This window comes from Festucalex cinctus, chromosome 1, assembly GCF_051991245.1.
Source record: "Festucalex cinctus isolate MCC-2025b chromosome 1, RoL_Fcin_1.0, whole genome shotgun sequence".
Classification (NCBI taxonomy): domain Eukaryota; kingdom Metazoa; phylum Chordata; class Actinopteri; order Syngnathiformes; family Syngnathidae; genus Festucalex; species Festucalex cinctus.
Window position 1 is genome coordinate 68,741,616 of NC_135411.1, and position 18,785 is coordinate 68,760,400.

Below are 18,785 nucleotides of genomic sequence, written 5' to 3' on the forward strand. Positions count from 1 at the left end.
TGAGAGAGGACATCCGCCGACGAGTAAAGGTAGGAAACCCGAACGCGGTAGTCCCGATAGAAGTAGAGGCAACGTACTCGGGTACGGAGCTGAGTAACCGGGAGCTATAGTACGTCCCTGAAACCCAAAGCGCACGGGTAGGCTTCGGAAATAGATAGCTCAACTCCTACAATAAGAAGCAAAGCGGGCTATAAAACACGCTAGTGAAGTAATGGAAAAATTAATAGGGAAAAATGGGAGGGAAAAGTCCCCCAGCCCTACGGAGAGGGGAGCAGGATTAAAGCCTGAATTCCGTCCTCTAGAACAAGTAGATATACCAGTAGTAGTTATGCTGCTGGGTGAAGGTGTAGATCGATGGCCACCAGGAGCCAGAAGGCACCTGGAGATAAACAACCCTTCGATCCGTCCGACAGACCTCGCAGTCGAGGTGGAAAGGGCGGTGAAGGAAACGGGAATGTTTGTGAGTGAATTTCCCGAAATAATGGGCATAGCAACAGTAGTGGTGAACCACCCCCAGGAGGGATGCACCTCTGGGACGGTGGGCCTTTGGGTCCACTGGTGGTCTATGTTGTTGGATGTGTATAATGTGATGGAAGTGGTTAGTACCGGAGTCCAGTGGGACCCGACGATAAAATCCCTTGCCGAGAAAATGCACTTAAAAGTGGAATTGGCAAATCCCAAGGAGACTGAAGCTTTAAGCCTCAACCTTTGGGAACAACCGGAGTTGAAAGAGCTCCAAATGGCAAGGAAGCGGTTTGCTGAAGCCGCTAGTGAGGAGGGCTTTTATGATACGGGCTCATGTGTCCCAGTAGAGGAGGACGCTAGAGCATCGGAGAATGAAAGCTCAGGGATAACTGTGAGAATGACTCCCCTGATAAGAACGGCGGCCCTTGGCGGGCTGCCGGAGGAAACTAAAAAGGTTTCAATCGGGAATGGAGTGGTATTGTGTCATTATGTGGGGAGCCCCTGGCAAATACAGGGGGATGCTATAGTGATAATTACAGATAGATCATTAAAACCACATAGTAAAGCGCTTAGGAACATTTTAAGGCAGGAAGCAGGACAAGAATATGAATTAGAGGTTAAACAGGAATTACAGAAAAATTATCAGCGGCCAATAATAGCGGCAAAAACTAGTGGCGGGAACACTCCCTATGGCATGATAATTCACGTGCCAGGGACAGAGTGGAACCCTAAAAGCGAGCAGTCACAATATGCGGACGAAATGGCCAAAGCATTGGAGAGAGGGGTTGACAAAGCGCTAGGTGAAGGAGCGGAGAGAGTAGTAATAGATGTAAATTGGATTAAAACTGGGAAAATGCAGTGGCAACAGGCCGAGTCCATAGCTGTGGCAGCCTTCACCTTAAGAGCTAAGACTCCCGTGACAACACCATCGGGAGTAGAATTTGTGGTAGCGATATCAAAAAAGCAGAGAGAGGAGCGAGTTAAATCAGTGACAGATGAAATTTTAACCCGTACTAGGCAGATAGATCGTGAACGGCGCCAGCTCCAGCAATCGATAACCGGAGAACTCAGGGACTCGCCCCAGTCACCATCCCCAGTTAAAACAACTCCCGTGCCTTCCCCGGTAAGTGGAGGGATGTCAGGAGCTGCCCGGGTGGTAGAGGATGAAGAGCGAGCGGGACCGAGCAGACAGGCCCCGAAGGGGAAAAGCAAAGCCCCAAGGGGAACAGTAACCTTTAGCCCCGTCACGTCTACCCCTGGAACAGCGCGGGACCCCTTTCCGGGACGACCCCCCGTGATGCCGGTGCCCCTGCCAGAAGATGGGAGCGAAGGGGAGGACGGTGGAGATCAAGCTCCTGTCCCGACCGTGATTGGCGCTAATCCCGCTGATGAAGACCGAGACTCAACCTCGTCAGAAGATGACCCGGCCAACCCCGGCCAGAACCCAAAAATAGTTACAAGACCAGTGAATAGAAGAAAGAAAAATCCTCAACCTACGTTTGATGTGTACCGGTCCTCAGAAAGGATAGCTAGGGATGTTAGCCTGGAATGGATCGAGACAAAGGATGGGCGAAAAGCGTACATACCCGAGGCAGGGCAAGTAAATCGCCCTTATCCACCGGCCTGGCTCAATAAGCTAGATAGTAAAATGCCTCTAACTATGCGAATAACTTATCGCGAGGCTGTTAACATTTTACAGGCTCCGCCATATACCACATTACTTGCTCACCAAGACCTGACTAAGAATTTCAGGGAAGGTTACGTGGCGGTGGCACATGATTTTATGTTGAGACGGCTCAAAAAAGCAATAAATGATAAAGCAAAATGTGAGCTGAGAGCCGACGATGATTTAAATTCAGATTCGGATAATGATGGAGCAGCGGTTACTTTAACAGTACCAGCTGTCCCGAGAGCCTCCTTTAACCAACAGACCCAATATATGACACAGTTGGGATCAACTACAATAGTACCAAACCCAATAAATCAGCCACACGACATAGAGGGTGATGTGCAACAATTTAAGACCTTAAAGGAGTTGGTTCGCCAAAAAAGTAGGCTAGAAACAGCTAAAGAGTATTTAGTTGAGACATGGCCAATGATTAGGGACGCGCCAGGAGGAGATGGCGCGAAGAAGCTATGGCTTCAATACATCATCGCTAGCTCCGTCGGACCAAACGAAACACCACAACAGGTCTATGAAAGGTGGGTGGATGGCGAAGATGAAGATGAAGATGCCCATATTAATAGGGCTATAGAGCAACTCAAAAGGGACGTTTCACTGCTAAACGTGTGGCACAAAATTAAAGAAGTTATATCGCCAAATAGGTATATTAAAGTGCTGCGGATGATTGTTAAGGACAAAGGGAACGAAGCTGTCTTTGTGAAAATGGCTCCAAATAGCACGACGCTGAAAATTGAAGCCTCAGTTAAGAAGTGGGATCGCCTGAATAAGCATAACGCTGAGAAGAGGAGAACCGGACCAATCGCTAGTCGCACCCGAGGGAACGAACAGCAAGTCCAGCAGGGAGCTCAGCGACCAGTTCAGACTGTCCCCTATGTGAGACCTCAGCAACAGAGAATGAGTGGAAATCAGAGACCGGCCACTCAGCCAGGACAGCAGACGAGGCCCCAACCAAGACAACAGCCAGCGGTACGAAGACCAGGTCCGGCATACATGCCCAAAGAAGAATTCGACAAACTAAACCCAGAAGAAAGGAAGGCCTTCCTCGAGGCGCGCAAGGCTGCCGCCTCCGGGGGGCCTGGCAAATAATGGAGACAGAGGCACGGGTCACCCTAGAAGGAGTCTACAGAGTAGGGAATAACCTTTATGCTAAGGTGGAGGGAGTGCCCTATTTAGTAGACACAGGGGCCGAGGTGTCCATGACCCGTAGAGCCTTAAAACAAATCGGACACCTACAAGTAATGGTAGCTGATGGCTCGATTGCCAAAATGCCGGTAGGAATTTGGAAGGGAATTGTGTGGGTAGTAGGACCTCACAATTTGTTGACGTTAAAAGATGCAGAAGAAATGAAAAAGTCCAAAAATCGAAGGCAGGTTGCGGAAAAGAGATGGGAAAAATTAAAACCGAAATTAGTGAAAGTAGGCCCTACAAAAATAATACTTGATCAAGAATGGTATAAGTCAGTAGATGTACCAGCCGTAAAAGCCCAACAAATCCAAGACAGTGTGTTAACACTGGAAGGGAAAAAGAAATTAGGTGAAATTTTAGACAAAGCCGCTATCGCACATTTTAAAAATGATTGCGGTGATTTAGGAGCAAAATACATGCATACTATTAGTGGAGGGGTACATCCGCCCGTAAGGCAATATCCCCTTAACCCCGGAGCAGTTGCCGAAATGGAGGTAATTGTAAAAGAATTATTAGCACTTGGCATTATTCGTGAAGAACTAAACCCGATTACCAATAGCCCAATTCAAGCTGTTAAAAAACCTGAAGCGGTAGGAGGGGGTTGGAGGCCGGTCATTAACTTTAAAGCTTTGAACCGCCGTACGGTGGCCAACCGAGCGAGCCTCATAAACCCCCAGGCGTCTTTAAAAACATTAAGAGTAAAAAGGTATAAATCATGTATTGACCTTGCAAATGGATTTTTTTCCCTGAGAATTGCCAAAGCATCACAAGGGAAAACAGCGTTTACGCATAAAGGAAGAGCATACGTTTGGCAGCGGTTGCCGCAGGGATATAAAAATTCCCCGAACGTATTTCAATCAGCTGTCTTGCATATTTTGGAAGGTCTCCCAGTCACAGTATACATTGATGATGTGTTTATTGCTAGTGACACGGAGGAGGAACATTTGGAAACTTTGCAGGCCGTAATCGAGCGAGTGACGGCGGCAGGATTGAAGCTAAATCTTAAAAAATGTCAGCTTGCCAGGTTTCAGGTAGATTACTTGGGATTCCAAGTGTTTGAAGACTTGGGGCTGTCGCAAGCGTATCGAGAAAAGATAGAACAAATTTTGCCACCAACGACCGAGAACGAACTGCAGAAAATATTAGGATTGTGTAATTATGTCCGAGATCATGTTCCATTTTACCAGAAATTTGCGAGACCCCTTTATGCCCGATTGCGTAAAAATCCTAACGAAAAGAAAACAAAAGATTGGCCTTGGTCGGCTAAAGACCAAGAAAATTTAGAAGGGCTCAAAAACGCAGTAAAAAATGCTATACGCCTTGAGCCGAGAAGTTTGGAAGTTAGGTTAGTAGCCGAAATTCAATGTGATGAGGATAATGCAATGGTAAGCGTTAGTAATGAAGGTGCTGGCTTGGTAACATTGTGGACTTACACTATAAATAATGTTGAGAAAAAGTTTCCCCAGGAGGAGAGAGAATTAGCGGTTCTTGCTAAATATTGGGGAACATTAAAAGACTTAGCCCAGGGACAAGGCATAAAGGTTGTTACGCAGAGTCAAGTACATCGCTACCTGCGTAAAGACACATTAGAAAGTACTAAAGCGACTAATGTGAGATGGGGAAGGTGGGAAGACATCCTGCTAGACCCCGATTTAGAGATAGGACCAGCAAAATCCATATCTAAAAAACAGGCGAAAACTGTAAATAGTGAGGAGAAGCCATATGAATGGGTTTTATACACAGACGGTTCTAAAAAGGGTGAAGACCAGAATGCCCACTGGGGCTTCATCCTGAAACACGATGGTAAAGAGATATGCCGCCGGAAAGGTCAGACTCCTGGTAGTGCCCAAGCAGGAGAGGCTACAGCGGTGTTAGAAGGATTGTTAGAGGCCATAAGATTACACGTGAGTCGAGTAAGACTTATAACCGATAGTCACTATTGTGCTCAGGCGCTCAAAGAAGACTTATCCATTTGGGAAGAAAATGGGTTTGAAGGAGCGAGGAGTAGAGAAATTGCTCATGCTGAGTTGTGGAAGAAAATAGCCGAGTTAAGGTTGAATATGACTATCGATGTTGTTCACCAGAGAGCCCACGTCAAGGAGGGGGCTCACTGGAGAGGTAATGATGAAATAGATAAATACGTCCAAGAGAGAAGATTGGTAATTGTAGGAGCAGAAAAATGGGACAATACTCCCAAAGGAGGAAAAGTGGTCCCGAATGAGTTTGTGTGTGAGGTGACTAAGGCCGTACATGAAGCGCTAGGCCACGGAGGTGCCTTGCCCACAAAAAGGGAGCTGGAGAAACTGGAACTTTGGATCCCAGAAAAGAAAATCCGTTCAGTTATACGAAATTGCGAGTTGTGTAATAAGTATAATGCAGGACGCCGAGGACAGCGAGTGGACGGATTGACGATTAAAAGCACTGTTCCATGGGCATCAGTTTGCATGGACGTAGCAGGCCCCATGGGAGTAAGCGGCACTAAAGGTGAGAAATATCTTATTGTGCTTGTTGATTCGATGTCAGGACATTTTGGTTTAAAAGCTGTACGTAATGCGAATGCTAATAGCGTGCTGAAAACACTAGAAGAGGGTTGTATGTGGTTAGGCATACCGAGAGAGTTAAGAACTGACAATGGAACTCATTTCAAAAACGCTACAATAGACAGGTGGTGTCAAAAGTGGGGAATAATAAGAACTTATTCGCCGCCCTACACCCCTCAAGCTAACGGCGTGGCTGAAAGGACCATTGGTCTAGTTAAAAGTTGGCTTGGGAAGAATGCTAATGGAAAAGAATGGAGCGAGAAATTGGTGGAGTTGGTCAAGGATTTGAATGGGAGGAGCAGAGCAGATAGACCTTCCCCTTCGCAGGAATTGAACCAGCGCCCCTTTGTCGCACTTGAGGTAGGACGGATGCAAAGCACACAACACCCTCAAAAGGGAAAGTGCCCATTTCAGGTAGGACAGAGAGTGTGGATAAAATCTCATAGTCCTTCTGATAGTCAGGCAGTGAAAGCGAAATATGACCAATTTGACATCGTTGAAGAAATTTTAGACAGAAATACAGTGCGACTGAAGAAGAAGGGAGTCCAAGGGGTAGAGCAGCTAAAACCGATACCAGTTAATTCAGCCTGAAGTTAAGGAGTAAGACAAATAATTAAAAATGGAACCAGTCCCGCCGGACTTTGTCAGGCTCGTTATGATGAAGGGAGCTGTCATCGTGCGGAGAACGGAGAAGGTGATAATGGTCGGTAAGGCATTTAATCTTTGGACGAATGCAGTGAGAGGATATATTAGTAATAGAGTGGAAGATTTTAGTTGGCAACCGGCTGTCTCGACCTGTGTAATTTGCAGTGGAAACGAGGAGTCGAGGGAACAGTGGAATATAGCCAATAAGTATTGGGTAGATGGCGTTAAGCCAGACCTGAGTAAAATAGGCCCGGCTAAGGTGCTTGAAATACAGGTGTGTGGATACTGTAGAATAAAAAGCCTACCTAGGATAAAAGCGTATGCTCAGTGGGACTTAGCCCCGCAAGAGAATACAGAGGCACAGCATTGTGAATGTTTGTGGGACGGGGAGAGCATACTGTATTGCCTACATTGTAGGATGAGAATGGGAAAAGGTTCACTAGTGAGAGCAGGAGAGGCCGAGGGATGGCAGTTAACTAGAGCAGAAACTTCGATAAAGTCGCTAAGTTCCGATTTGCTGACCTATTGGCCGATGGAAGTAAACGAGAGGACTCGCGACCCGAGGTTCCAGGCACTGCTTTACAATAACTGGCCACCGCATGGAGGTAAGTATGGCTTGGCTCCATTAATTGTTGGCTCGGAAGCGGTGCCAACTTTAGTTCACGTTGAACCTGTGTTAAGTGGGGGGGAACCAAGAACCCCCTGGCCCACGCTAATCAATATTGCTTTGGCTCGAGGGGACATTTCAATGGAAACATTGCCGGATGTCCCGCAAGAGAAAGCAGTGAATATTAGCGCTATGGAAGGTAGTCATATAGTAAAGGGGACTACATTGGATAGAATGGAATATAAAGCTAAAACAGTAGTAGTAAAAGTGAGTCCAGCGATGCCGCGACGATGGGTTTTGGGGGACCCGATATATTGGTTGAAAGTAAAAGTAATGATGGCTATGAAACCCTACGAGGGAATATACTCGTTAGGGATGGCAGTGTCGATGAGTACAGAGGAGGAAGCCAAACGGTTACACCCCAACTGTACTTTTAATGGAGAATACTTTGGTACTAGGCCGACAAGAAGGCATAGTAGTGAGAGTGGAGATGAAGAAGTAAAGCCTAAGGGTAATGAGAAGTTGTTGGCATTGGCTCAGGTGGCCACAAGAGAGCTGGAATATTGTTATGTGAGTTCATTAGAAGAGGATGAACACAAGGCACCCAGGTCGAAGGGAGACTTTGACCTCAGGGGTCGCCCGAAGAAGTATAAGGGGAAAGGATGTCCCTATCCGGGTTGTACCGGAGAAGGAAACGTGTTAGGCTACCACAAAAAGCATTGGTCTTTGCGTGGCTGCCCTAAATTTTGTGAGAAAAATCCATGGCGGTATAATAATGCACCTAAATGGAAAAAATTGGCAGAAATGTGTATAAAAGCCCCCCATTCCGTTTTTCCTCAACAGGAGCAACCGGAAAAGGGAGTTGTACCGGAAACTCCAGCCGCAGGGTCGGGAACGGAGTGGAGGGAAAAGCCAGAGATAAGTGAGAGCCCCTCCTCTAACGAGGAGGAGCCAGAAGGTAAAGGGTACGAAGGCGAAGCGAGCGAAGATAGCGAGGTTGATGAGGTGAAGGAGCACAAGGTCCTTAAGGGAGTCCTGTCACGCTTTTGGAACAGGCACCAGGACCCACAGCCCTCTTCATTCGCTGAGAAGTAGCAACAAGAAGGAGATGGAAGGTGAGATTGCTGAGCTAAAGACTAGAGTAACCAGATTAGAGACACATAGACAATTATTAGAAATTTTTTTAGGAGCATTTATACCGGCCCTAGACAATCTTTTTGTGGATATTGGGCAATTTAGGCCACATTGGTTGTCTTTAATTGAGAGTTCTCAGGAAAGAATCGCTGAGCAAAATGAAATGAGGGAGATAATTAAGAAATTGGAAATAAGAATCGAGGAAGCTGAGGCCAAAATACAGAGGTCCAACCAGACCCCCGCGAACCTTGAGCAGGAGGAGTCACCAGGACCCTCAACGGCCCTATTGTTTGATTACCAAGTATTTCGACAAAATCAAATGCGAGAAAGGTTGGCTAAATTGAGGGCCAAAGACGATGAAGATAAGTAGTTAGAAAGATTATGTGGTGCGGGGTAAATTGGGCATAATATAGTGAATTTGGAAACCCCTTTTGTTTAAAATTAAAATGTATTTGGCTCAGTGGAATGTAGAAACAATTTAAAAATAGAATAAGATAACTGTATAACAAAGGCCAACCCCCAAGGTAGAGGGGGAGGAGCTAATGTGGTTTTAAAGCTTAGTAGTCCATAAAAGATAGAACCGTCAGTAGAGAGTATGAAACGTAGCTACGAGGAAGCGATGGAGGAAGATCAAAGTTTTGGCGACAGCGGGGGTAAATTAGTGATACCTGGACGACTTTGTTCAGCCAGGAACAGGGTGAGGTTTGAGGACCTAGGACTGGGTCCTCCTAGTTATGATACCCCGTTGTATGAAATACCTAGACCTGCGACTTTAAACTTGCCTCACCCTTTGACTCTAGAGGTAAGAGGAGAGCCGCATGTTTACGCCAATATAGGAACAATTACACGCCAGCCAGAGCGTGGTGGCAACGGTAGGGACAGGGTTGAGAACCCCTATGAGATTCCTACATATGGGGGTAGCCCCACGTTGTTTGAAGACCCATTGGACACCGTTCATGAACAACCTGAAGATGACAGAGTTTACATGAACGTTCCTGTCATCCGTCGAAGACGACGCTGGGCGTACGGTAGGGTTTGGCTGGCCACCATACTTTGCTTGATAGTAATAACATTGATTTATTGTTTGTTGGGGCTGCGAGCGCAAAGAAGGCGAAGGTTCAGCTTCGACAGCATGGCTCCGATTAATCCCATCGACTTGGTCGACGTACGGTATGGCAGCACTAAAATAGCCAACCAAACGTGCTGGAAAGTGGAGGTAATGCATGTCAGTGAAGAATGGAAGAGAAGTAAAGGACCGCAGAGGGAAGCCTGCGGTGCCGGAGCGGATACTCCTTGTGAGAGGCAATGGAGGGAGGAGAGAACCACCCTAGTGAATTCCTACCTTCGCAGCAAATCCAGTCAAACATATAATGAATCGGTGAAGATTTTGAAAAGGAGCACGACGTACCCTGTAAATTCAAAGAGTAAGTGTAAAGTTCGAGTAGTTTACCGGATTAATAGCACAGCGAACGACTCTATAGTCAATATTACTTTGTTATGCTTGAAGAAGCTAGAGCAAAGATTTGTTAGAAATAACTGGGTCCAGATTGGAGAAGGAGATCCTTCTTGGTACGTTAATGAATATTGTGCAAGGTTGCCAGATGCGACAGGAGGATACTGGTTAGAGACAGACCCTGACGACCCGGATTTCGGAATTCCAGCGGCCCCACGAAATGACACTTGTACCGAACTTCGGCCGGCATGGGAACCTTGCTGGAGCTGTTTAACCTTTCGATGCAGGGGACCAGAAACCAACGGGACCATTGAAGGACCAGGGGCCAACGGGACCGGTGATTACCTGCCAGGTACTCCGACTCCAGCATCGGGTAAGTACCCTTTAGTTTTTCATCAACGAAGGCTTAAAAAAATTTAGAAAGCCGAGGGCGATTGAAGTTTTTCCCCCACGTTTTAAACGTATGATTTTCGCCTCACCGAAATTTCTTGGAATGCAGGGGTTCAAAAAGCCCCCACCAAGGAAAGTTAAAAAGAAACGGCCGAGGCACAGAGTTAGGTTAAATAAGACCCGGTCACATAATAGATTACGTAGGATGGTATACGCCGCGACTATTTTTGGAAGAAATACGTCTAGGAGGACCCCACCAATTACACCTCCAATAAAAGTAATAGATAAAATAAATAAAGTTAGTAAAGTAATAAAGAAACGGCCGGGATGCAGGGTTAGGTTAAGTCAGGCCCAGTTGTATTATAATGATAGCCATTGTGATTGGAATATGATGAGGTATTGTCCCGTGCCCTACCACATGTTTTGCTTTGCGGATAGCGGTAGTAGTCTTACCCTCCCCGAAGGAGGGTTAAGAGGTGACGCGAGTACCTTGCTTACTCACCTTTTTGCAATGAGTGTTAAAAACGCACTATGTGAAAAGAAGATAAAAGTGAAACACGAAGAGTGGTTGAATAACTCTTTTCCATGGATATGGAAAAGGGATACGTATGTGTTGGAATCAACCTTTAATAAGACTGTGAAAATAACTGTACTGAATATAAGGCGGGTACAAATGTGGGCTCAACGCATTCCTACGCCGGATGATTTACATAATGTTCCGAAGGGTGATTTTGATAAAATTGATCAATGTGTAGCACTAAGAATGTTTGACAGATTGGAAGGGAAGGAATGGATAAGTGGTATTTCGCCGCGATGCCCCTTGGTGGAAATGGGAACGCCACCTTTTACACATTGGATTTATAACTGTACAGGGTTAAAAACAAACTTAACGATTAAAGGGGTGCTGCAAGCTTGGAAAGAAAAACATACGAGAGACGAGAGTAAGACGTGGTGGGGACTCAATAAAGATGAAATGGAAAAAGATGTATTACCTTGCTTAGGAAAGTCAGAAAATTATTGGGTTAAATATCAATATATGGCGACAGTGTATTCTAAAGAGAATGACATTTGGCCTGACAGTCAAAGACCAGCCTTATACGCTAGTCCACGGCCGTGGGAGATGGTGTGTAAGGGTGGAAATTCCGGGAAGGATTTTAAAAATTGTACGATTGTGTTAGCACGTAAACCTTGTTATAAAGTTTCCCGGTTTAAGAATTTTTGTACCCCACGTTACCACGATGAAGATTATGCCAATATCGAGGGAGCGGTATGGGTAAAAGATAATAATAATAGATGGATTCGTAGCCAAGCGGTAGGAAAAGATTACTGCGCGCGATGGGACAATGATAAAGAATTGTCTAAAATGGTAGGACTTAAAATTATCCCCAAGCCTCCTGACTCCATTGTGCAAATTTTAGAGGGACATGCATTTAGAAAGTCCCTTTGTGCAGGAGAAGTAGTTACGGGATTTGATTGGCTGGGATTCAATAAAATTTTTGGCCCAGGCACATGCCACGAACCTGCTGAAAAATGGCTGCATTGTGGACACAGTGACGAATACAATCATAAGGGGGAACATGTATGTACTTGGTATGAGAGAATTGGATTGGCAATAAAGGGTGTAGTTAAAACTGTGGCCACAACAGCCGTTGAAGTTGTGGAAGATGTGGCAGAGACGGCGTTTACTGGGATTAGTACCGGGCTATATAATTTAGTACAAGAAGTGGGACTTTGGTTCCTGCTAGGTTTAGGAATTGTTCTATCAGCGGTGATAGCTTTTTTAATTGTTAAAAGAGGAACTTTGTCGTTATTTCCTCGCCAAATTCTCAAACAGAAAACCTTACCAAATAAGGTAAAAGCTCAGCTTTTGGCCAAAGAGCTGCAGGAAAATTGGGGAGGGGCGACGAAGAGGAGGTTATTGAGCATTGAGGAGGGGCTGCAAAAGAGGGCGGGATCGACTAGACTATAACTGCAACGCCCCAGCCCTGTCTTCCTCAATCCTCACTGACACTTTTTGGCGGAACAGTAAAACTACACATGACCATGGCGTGCGGTACTGTTAATGGTACTAAAGGGAGACCAGGCGCCCTTCAAAATGTAAGTAATGAAGCTGAATATTGGATGATTTTTATAATATGGCTTCTTTATTGCTGTACTGGACAATGGGATTTTTGTCAGCTAACTCGACCCATTATTTTGATAATAGCTGTTATCAAGGTATTGGTGTTGCGTTTTGTGTTTTGTACATACACACTGGGACTAGGATGCTTCATTGTGTATATGCATGGCCGAATTAGAATAGATTATAAAACTCCGAGAGGGGTAGCAGAAACTTTCCTCTTGGTTTGCTGGATTTGTTTAGATATAACCTCTATCAAGATTTTTGAGGTTTTATATGGAGCAGTTGTATTAGAAGGTGTATTGGCCATTGCAATGACTCTCTACATCATGAATATGGTGGTTCGCCTTCAAAAGAACCCTGTGGCTACGGGCAGCAGGGTTTGGGTGTGGCGAACAGCTAAACTAATATTATGGGGAATGGTTTGGGGAGCGATTTCAATTCTCCTATGGATGCGCCTGGTCGACCAATTGGTTTTAGTAGTTTGGTTTTTTACATATGCAGCTTTCTTTACTCTCCCGCCAAAAGGTTCCGCTACTCGGAGAGCGACCACACCCTCGCTCTCTCGGCGTAGTGGCATTCCGCATTCTCTCGACAGAGTGGGTGCGGATGAACATTTAGATCAGGATCGACCTGTACATATAGGGAGCCGCAATCTTGCCGGCTCTCCTCAGGTTTAAGAATTGTCGAATTGTATTTGTGTGTTTACCAGGATAACCAGGATGAGCCGCGGTGTGTCTTCTGTGGAAACGATCTCCTTCTCTTCTCAGCCTGGGTAGTTGGAGACGTTTTCTATGGGCACTGCTGCTGTCCTTTGTCCCCAGAGGGTGTGGGTGAGGAAATGTGGCTTATACCCGATGGGCTTTATATGACTTATTTATGTGATCTTTTCGATTCAGCTATGAGTAAAATTTGGAAATGGCCTGGCTTTGCTGACCTCGCGGGCTCATGTAAGTTGGAAGGTTTGGTTCAAAGTCCAATAAAAGATATACGTTACTATGTTAACAAAGAAAGTGTATTCATTGGGAGCACTGTCCCTTTGATGCGCATGGTATGGCGCCTGCCTGACGGTGCTCGACGCTTGACTTTCAATACCCCGTCTGGCTTTTGTGTAGCCGCCACTCCTAGGAAGACGGCCAGACCTGGTGAGAGTGCCAGGTATGGTGGTGTTCGAGTTGGAGAGGAGCGACCCTGCGCGCCTGAGACGGCCCCCTCGCCCTCCCTGGACCGGGTTGACGAGCCTGGGGAATCCAGTGCCGCCCGACAGGAGGCTCCAGTTGGTAAGATCATGCCACTGTTGAGACCAGTCTCCCCCGCGGTTTCGTCATTTGATGATGACCCGGTGGTTGAGCATAGCGAGGATGAGGGCTCGTTGGCTGCGTTGTCGCCCTCCCTACTGATAAATGGCTTCAGCCTGTGGTCTCCACTACCTGATCCTTCGCCCGTCTCCATGCCTTCCGACTCCCCGGCGTCTCCGTTGGGCGATGACGGAGGGGTGGATGAGGTGTGGATGATGGGGTTGGATGGTGAGCTGGATATGCGGCTGATTTGCTTGAGGGACACCTGTGATCTCTAGGAGGGGGTGTCGAATTGAGTGGAGTCGAGTGGGTCAGATGGAGCACCATATCATGACGAATTATGGACTGAACTCAATTCTAAAATTAGAGATCAATTGGTGTCCATAAGATCAAGGAATTGGTGTCTATAGGGCAGATATGATCATGTTTTGGCCTCTGGGTGCAGTACCCCAAGGTAACCACCAGATGCCGCCAAACCTAAGCAACCGGAGCCGCCTGCTTAGCAAGTATAGGTCATCCCTAGCGAGGCCCAGGTTGGCCTTAAGCCCCACGTTAGCTTTAAGTAAGCCCCACGTTTTGATAAGATCCTCATCCTAGCCCCACATTTTGAACCTTATCAAGCCACAAGTTAAAGAGAGTAGGTGGCCCTACGTTGTAGTGATAAAGCCCCACGGTTAAATAAATACACAAAGGTATCCTGAATTGAGTAATAGCACACACAACATACAATTTTTATTCGACAATTGTTAACCTGAAATATGGATCAATGCTTACAGCACATTGAAGCCACTGTGAAACTTTGCTGTCTTTTCTTTTCTTTTAATTACGTGCGATACTGTTTATTATCGCTGATAAGATTGCTGTAACTGCATTGAGTGTCATGATTGCCTGTATGAAAAGATGTTTTCTCTCAGCATTGCCATACAAGATGTGTAACAAATGAAAAAGAATCAACCTGTTGAGATTCCCTGAGAGGTTTGGGATTTAACATGCTATGTATTTACATATTATTCATGCTTGCATAGTTTGGTTAAGAATATTATCACATATTGTCATTGATTTGATGATTGTAAATATCGAATAAGAGCCAGGACCGTTAGAATTGTAATAGGGACTTTTTTGGCTCCATATTGAATTGCAGCCGAGACTTTGGCAGCGTAAGATGGCATATGGCCACGTAAGATGGCGTCTTGCCCCACGTATAGCATGTTGCCCCCAGTAAGATGGCATATGGCAACGTAAGATGGCGTAGTGCCCCGCGTAGGATGAGTGTATTGCCCCACGTGTAAATGAGTGCATATAGCCCCACGTAAGCTGAAATGTGTTTTTGTTTAAACAGGAACTGACTAAGCTCTGTGGTGTGCGTAGCTTAGTAACCAGTTTCCTGTGTGCGCTTGTGTAAAGAATGAGCTCCAATGTTATGTGCTTGTCTCTCACTCAACTGTATGTGACTGTGGATATGCCCTAACACGTCCCAACATGCCCTAACTTGTCTCAGAGCATTGATATGCAAAGGGACTACAAGTGACTGGAACGACCGGCGGAAGACCACCGTTACCAAGGAGATGCTGTGACGCAACCAAGGTTATAAAAGATTGCCCCTGGCAACGATCGGGGCTCCGAGCTTTCAGCTCTTTGTCGTGAAGCGATCAACCCGTGAGGAGTGTGTTGTTAGAGAACTGTTCAGCAGAGTGATAGGACTTAGGTTATTCTCGGAGGACCTTTGGCTGTTAGCTGCGAGCGGGGACTTTTCTCACCAAATTGGGTAATGTACAATGCTTTATTAAATAAGATGTTTAAAAGGAAGTTATGAACGGTTAATCGCGTGTAGGGACGGAGCCATTTAATACACTCCCATATCTTCAAATTTATTTTTAGCCAAAAACGTCTTATTTTAAATTTAGGTCTTGAGCTCTTTAGAGAAGTGATCAATCTTAGAAGACTCTATTCAAAGGTTTATATTATTATGTTTGATTTCCCTTTTCCTATTTCATTTTATACTTTATTAATTTTAATTTTAATTGTATTTGTGATTTTTGAAATTTATAATTGCGCCTGGTGTTTGGCGAACGCGCATTAAAGAAGTTAAAAATTGTTTTATATTCCTGTTATCATTGTAATAAAATATTGAAAGACAATTTTTGCTTTAATTATTTTATTTGTTTCTTTCGGTTTTGTTTTATTATTTTTGGGACTTTTTACTAAGTCCAGGTCATTTTATAAGACCTCATTATTTTCCTTCGAGACGGACAACAGCAACGGACGTTTGGAAAAGAGGTAATTGTATTTTAATAACATTTGATGAATGTTCTCCATTTGTATTAATAAAGTCAAATACTCCTGCTTTATATGAAACAAGTCCGTATGATCCTAACAAGGATTATTAAATGACTAGGTCAATAACAAATGCAAACAACTAAGAGAGGTGGAGCTGCCAAGTAAGTGAGGTGTTCAGTTTATTATTCCTGGGTTCGTGTGGTTGCTCATTCAGGAGTAATAGGTGGATGAAAACGGATTGACCTCATGATAAGAAGACAGTGAGCAAACCTAGGTGAGTCCACTTCGATATATCGGCTTGACTAATTCTCGTCCCCTCACATTGACGCCTTAGAGCCGGTGAGGGAAAAGGGGAATTACTGACCCATTGATTGGAGAGTCGATCAGGACATATTTCCCGATTTAAGTCCTGCGGGTAAGCGGAAGTTGACAGCCTTCATGATGTCACAACACGAAGTTTGTGAGTTTTCGTGAATTGCTGTGGGCGTGGCTAAGCGCTGTTCGCCAAGAAAACAACGCCGGTTTTGAGGGTCTAAACATGCACAGAAACTCATGAAACTTGGCACACACATCTGGCCTGGTAAAATTAGCAATATTTTAATGTTGATTGTGCTATTTTTACAAAAATGACTCAATAGCGCCCCCTAGAAAATTTTAACGAAGCAGCCCCGGTTGTACGTTTAACCCTTGTGCCATTTGCTTAGCCAATTATGTAAATTAGGAGTTGATTGTGCAGGGGGAAAACAAAAAAAATAATAATAATTAAAAAAAATGAGCCACGACTTTGGAAAACTGGGGGACCGTCAAAATGCGAGTGTGCCAACATTTCTCAGCCATTGCATGAGGGAGATAACTATTATAATATCCCTGGAATCGGCGTTAGCCAACCGCGTAACATTAATGTACATTATAAGTGACATTTTTGGACCGATTGGACACTGCATGTATTTTATTGCAATTTCCGTGATTTCTGCATGAAATCCTTCTATGGACATTCCTCGACGGTGCCATGGGCATGAGAAAGATTTTGCACCCCAAATCCACCAGGTGGCGGTAGATGACAATTAATGATTTTCCTTGCAATCTCACTCCTTGTACAAACTGTTTTCTCTCCGGATTGCATGCTCGTGCATCCTCGTGCATCCTCGTGGATGTTCGTGCACCTTCGTGGGTGCTCGTGCACGCGCGTAACTTGCAGGAACATTGAATTGCACAAGTTACTGACTGAAGTTTAGTGTCATTTGAAATCATACAGTTGTGTGGATGCGTGTACAGTGCACACACGATTTGAAATCGTGCACTCTCATTTGGTCGAGACATCAGTCGCTTTACTTCTAACACAAGTTCAAAGCGTACACCTGGACAACCCAATAAACTGTCCCCGATATCCGACCTGTGGGCTAAATGGACTGAAATCCTCCCCAAGTTGTTCAACCCGGGAAGGGACATTTGTGTGGACGAACAGCTTGTCTCCTTTAGAGGCCGCTGTTCGTTCAAGCAGTACATTCCCTCAAAGCCGGCCAAATATGGGATCAAAGTGTGGGCTGTCTGTGATGTGGAAACATCGTATGCACTCAGTCTGGAAGTGTACACGGGAAAGCCGCCAGGGGGCCCACGTACTCTAAACGTTGGGATGAACGTGGTGCTCCGTCTGTGCAACCCCTATGTGGGACACACAGTTACGTGTGACAATTTTTTTACATCCATTCCGCTGGCGGAACAGTTGAGAAAAAAAAAAATTGCACTCGTGGGCACACTGAGGAAAAATAAAAAGGAGCTCCCGCCAGCACTTCTGAGGTGTGCAACTCGGCAGCCACTCTCAAGGTGAGTTTTTTCTTTTTCTGTTGTATTCTAATCTGGCTGTTGCATTTCTGTTTATGAAAAGTGCTATATGAATAAACTTTTATTTGTATTTCATTCCAGCTTGTTTGCATTCACTCAGCATATGACAATTGTGTCATATATGCCAAAAAAAAGCAAAAACGTGCTTGTGCTCAGCTCTAAACATCGTGAGCCAGTGGTCACCAAAGGAAAAGGCAACAAACCTCAGATTATTCTGGACTATAATAAATGCAAGGGTGCAGTGGACCACCTGGACCAGGTAAGCATAAATACTTTTTTTTGGTCAAAGCTTTATATCACAGCTATCTTCTCTGATGTCATCTGATGTTTTTTATTGTCTTTTTTTTTTTTTTTTTTGCAGGCTTGTGGCACTTACTCCTCCCGCCGGCGGGCGTTGAGGTGGCCCATGTGCCTTTTCTCGCACATGCTGGACGTATCATCATACAACGCTTATGTCCTGTTTTCACATGTGGAGCCAACCTGGAATGAGCGGAAGCTGTATAAAAGACGGCTCTTTCTCTGTGAGGTGGCAAAGGCGCTCGTCACTCCGGAGATCGAGAGAAGAATGCAAAACGCACAATCCAACGTACATGGTACAGCAGCTGCCCCAGAAAGGCCACTGAGGAGAAGGCACCAGTGCGGGCTGTGCACAAAAAAACTGCAGGCGTCACACTCGTGTGCCAAATGTGGAGTTGCAATTTGCAACGCCCACTTGAAGAGACATTGTTTGAACTGTTAAAAAAAAAATGTAGTTATTAGTTAGTTGGTTAGTTAGTTATAGTATAGTTGTAGTTATTGTAGTTATAGTTGTTGAAAAAAAGTAGTTATAGAAATTTGTTATCTATTGTTGTTATTGTTATTGTTGTTATTATTGTTATTATTGATTGTTCTAATTACATAAATTCTGTTCACTCTAAATTCTTCATAGTTGTGACTGACCATTTCAACCATTGTATGACATTTTCCACATACATACACAATATAGGGCATATTTAGTTCTAGTCACAACACAGTTGAACATTTTGAGTGGTTGGAAAAAAAATGAGTTCAGTTATCACACCTCAAAGTAGCATTACATATTTGGCTATAATAATTGCGAGGGGGGTGTTCTGGGTTAAATTGCCATTGTCAAAAAATTTGTCATGC

At 44.9% G+C, this 18,785-nt stretch overlaps 1 protein-coding gene across 1 annotated transcript; it reads left to right on the forward strand.

Annotated features, from left to right (window-relative positions):
- Positions 1–649: 649 nt before the first annotated feature.
- Positions 650–18,557, forward strand: LOC144013470 (uncharacterized). The gene is made up of 10 exons (XM_077512437.1): positions 650–856; positions 7,970–8,084; positions 8,182–8,241; positions 9,061–9,283; positions 10,001–10,086; positions 13,338–13,453; positions 13,574–13,748; positions 17,114–17,621; positions 17,721–17,898; positions 18,001–18,557. Exons 1-10 carry the CDS (start codon positions 650–652, stop codon positions 18,376–18,378), a joined length of 2,046 nt encoding a protein of 681 aa, XP_077368563.1. The 3' UTR covers positions 18,379–18,557.
- The last annotated feature ends 228 nt before the right edge of the window (positions 18,558–18,785 follow it).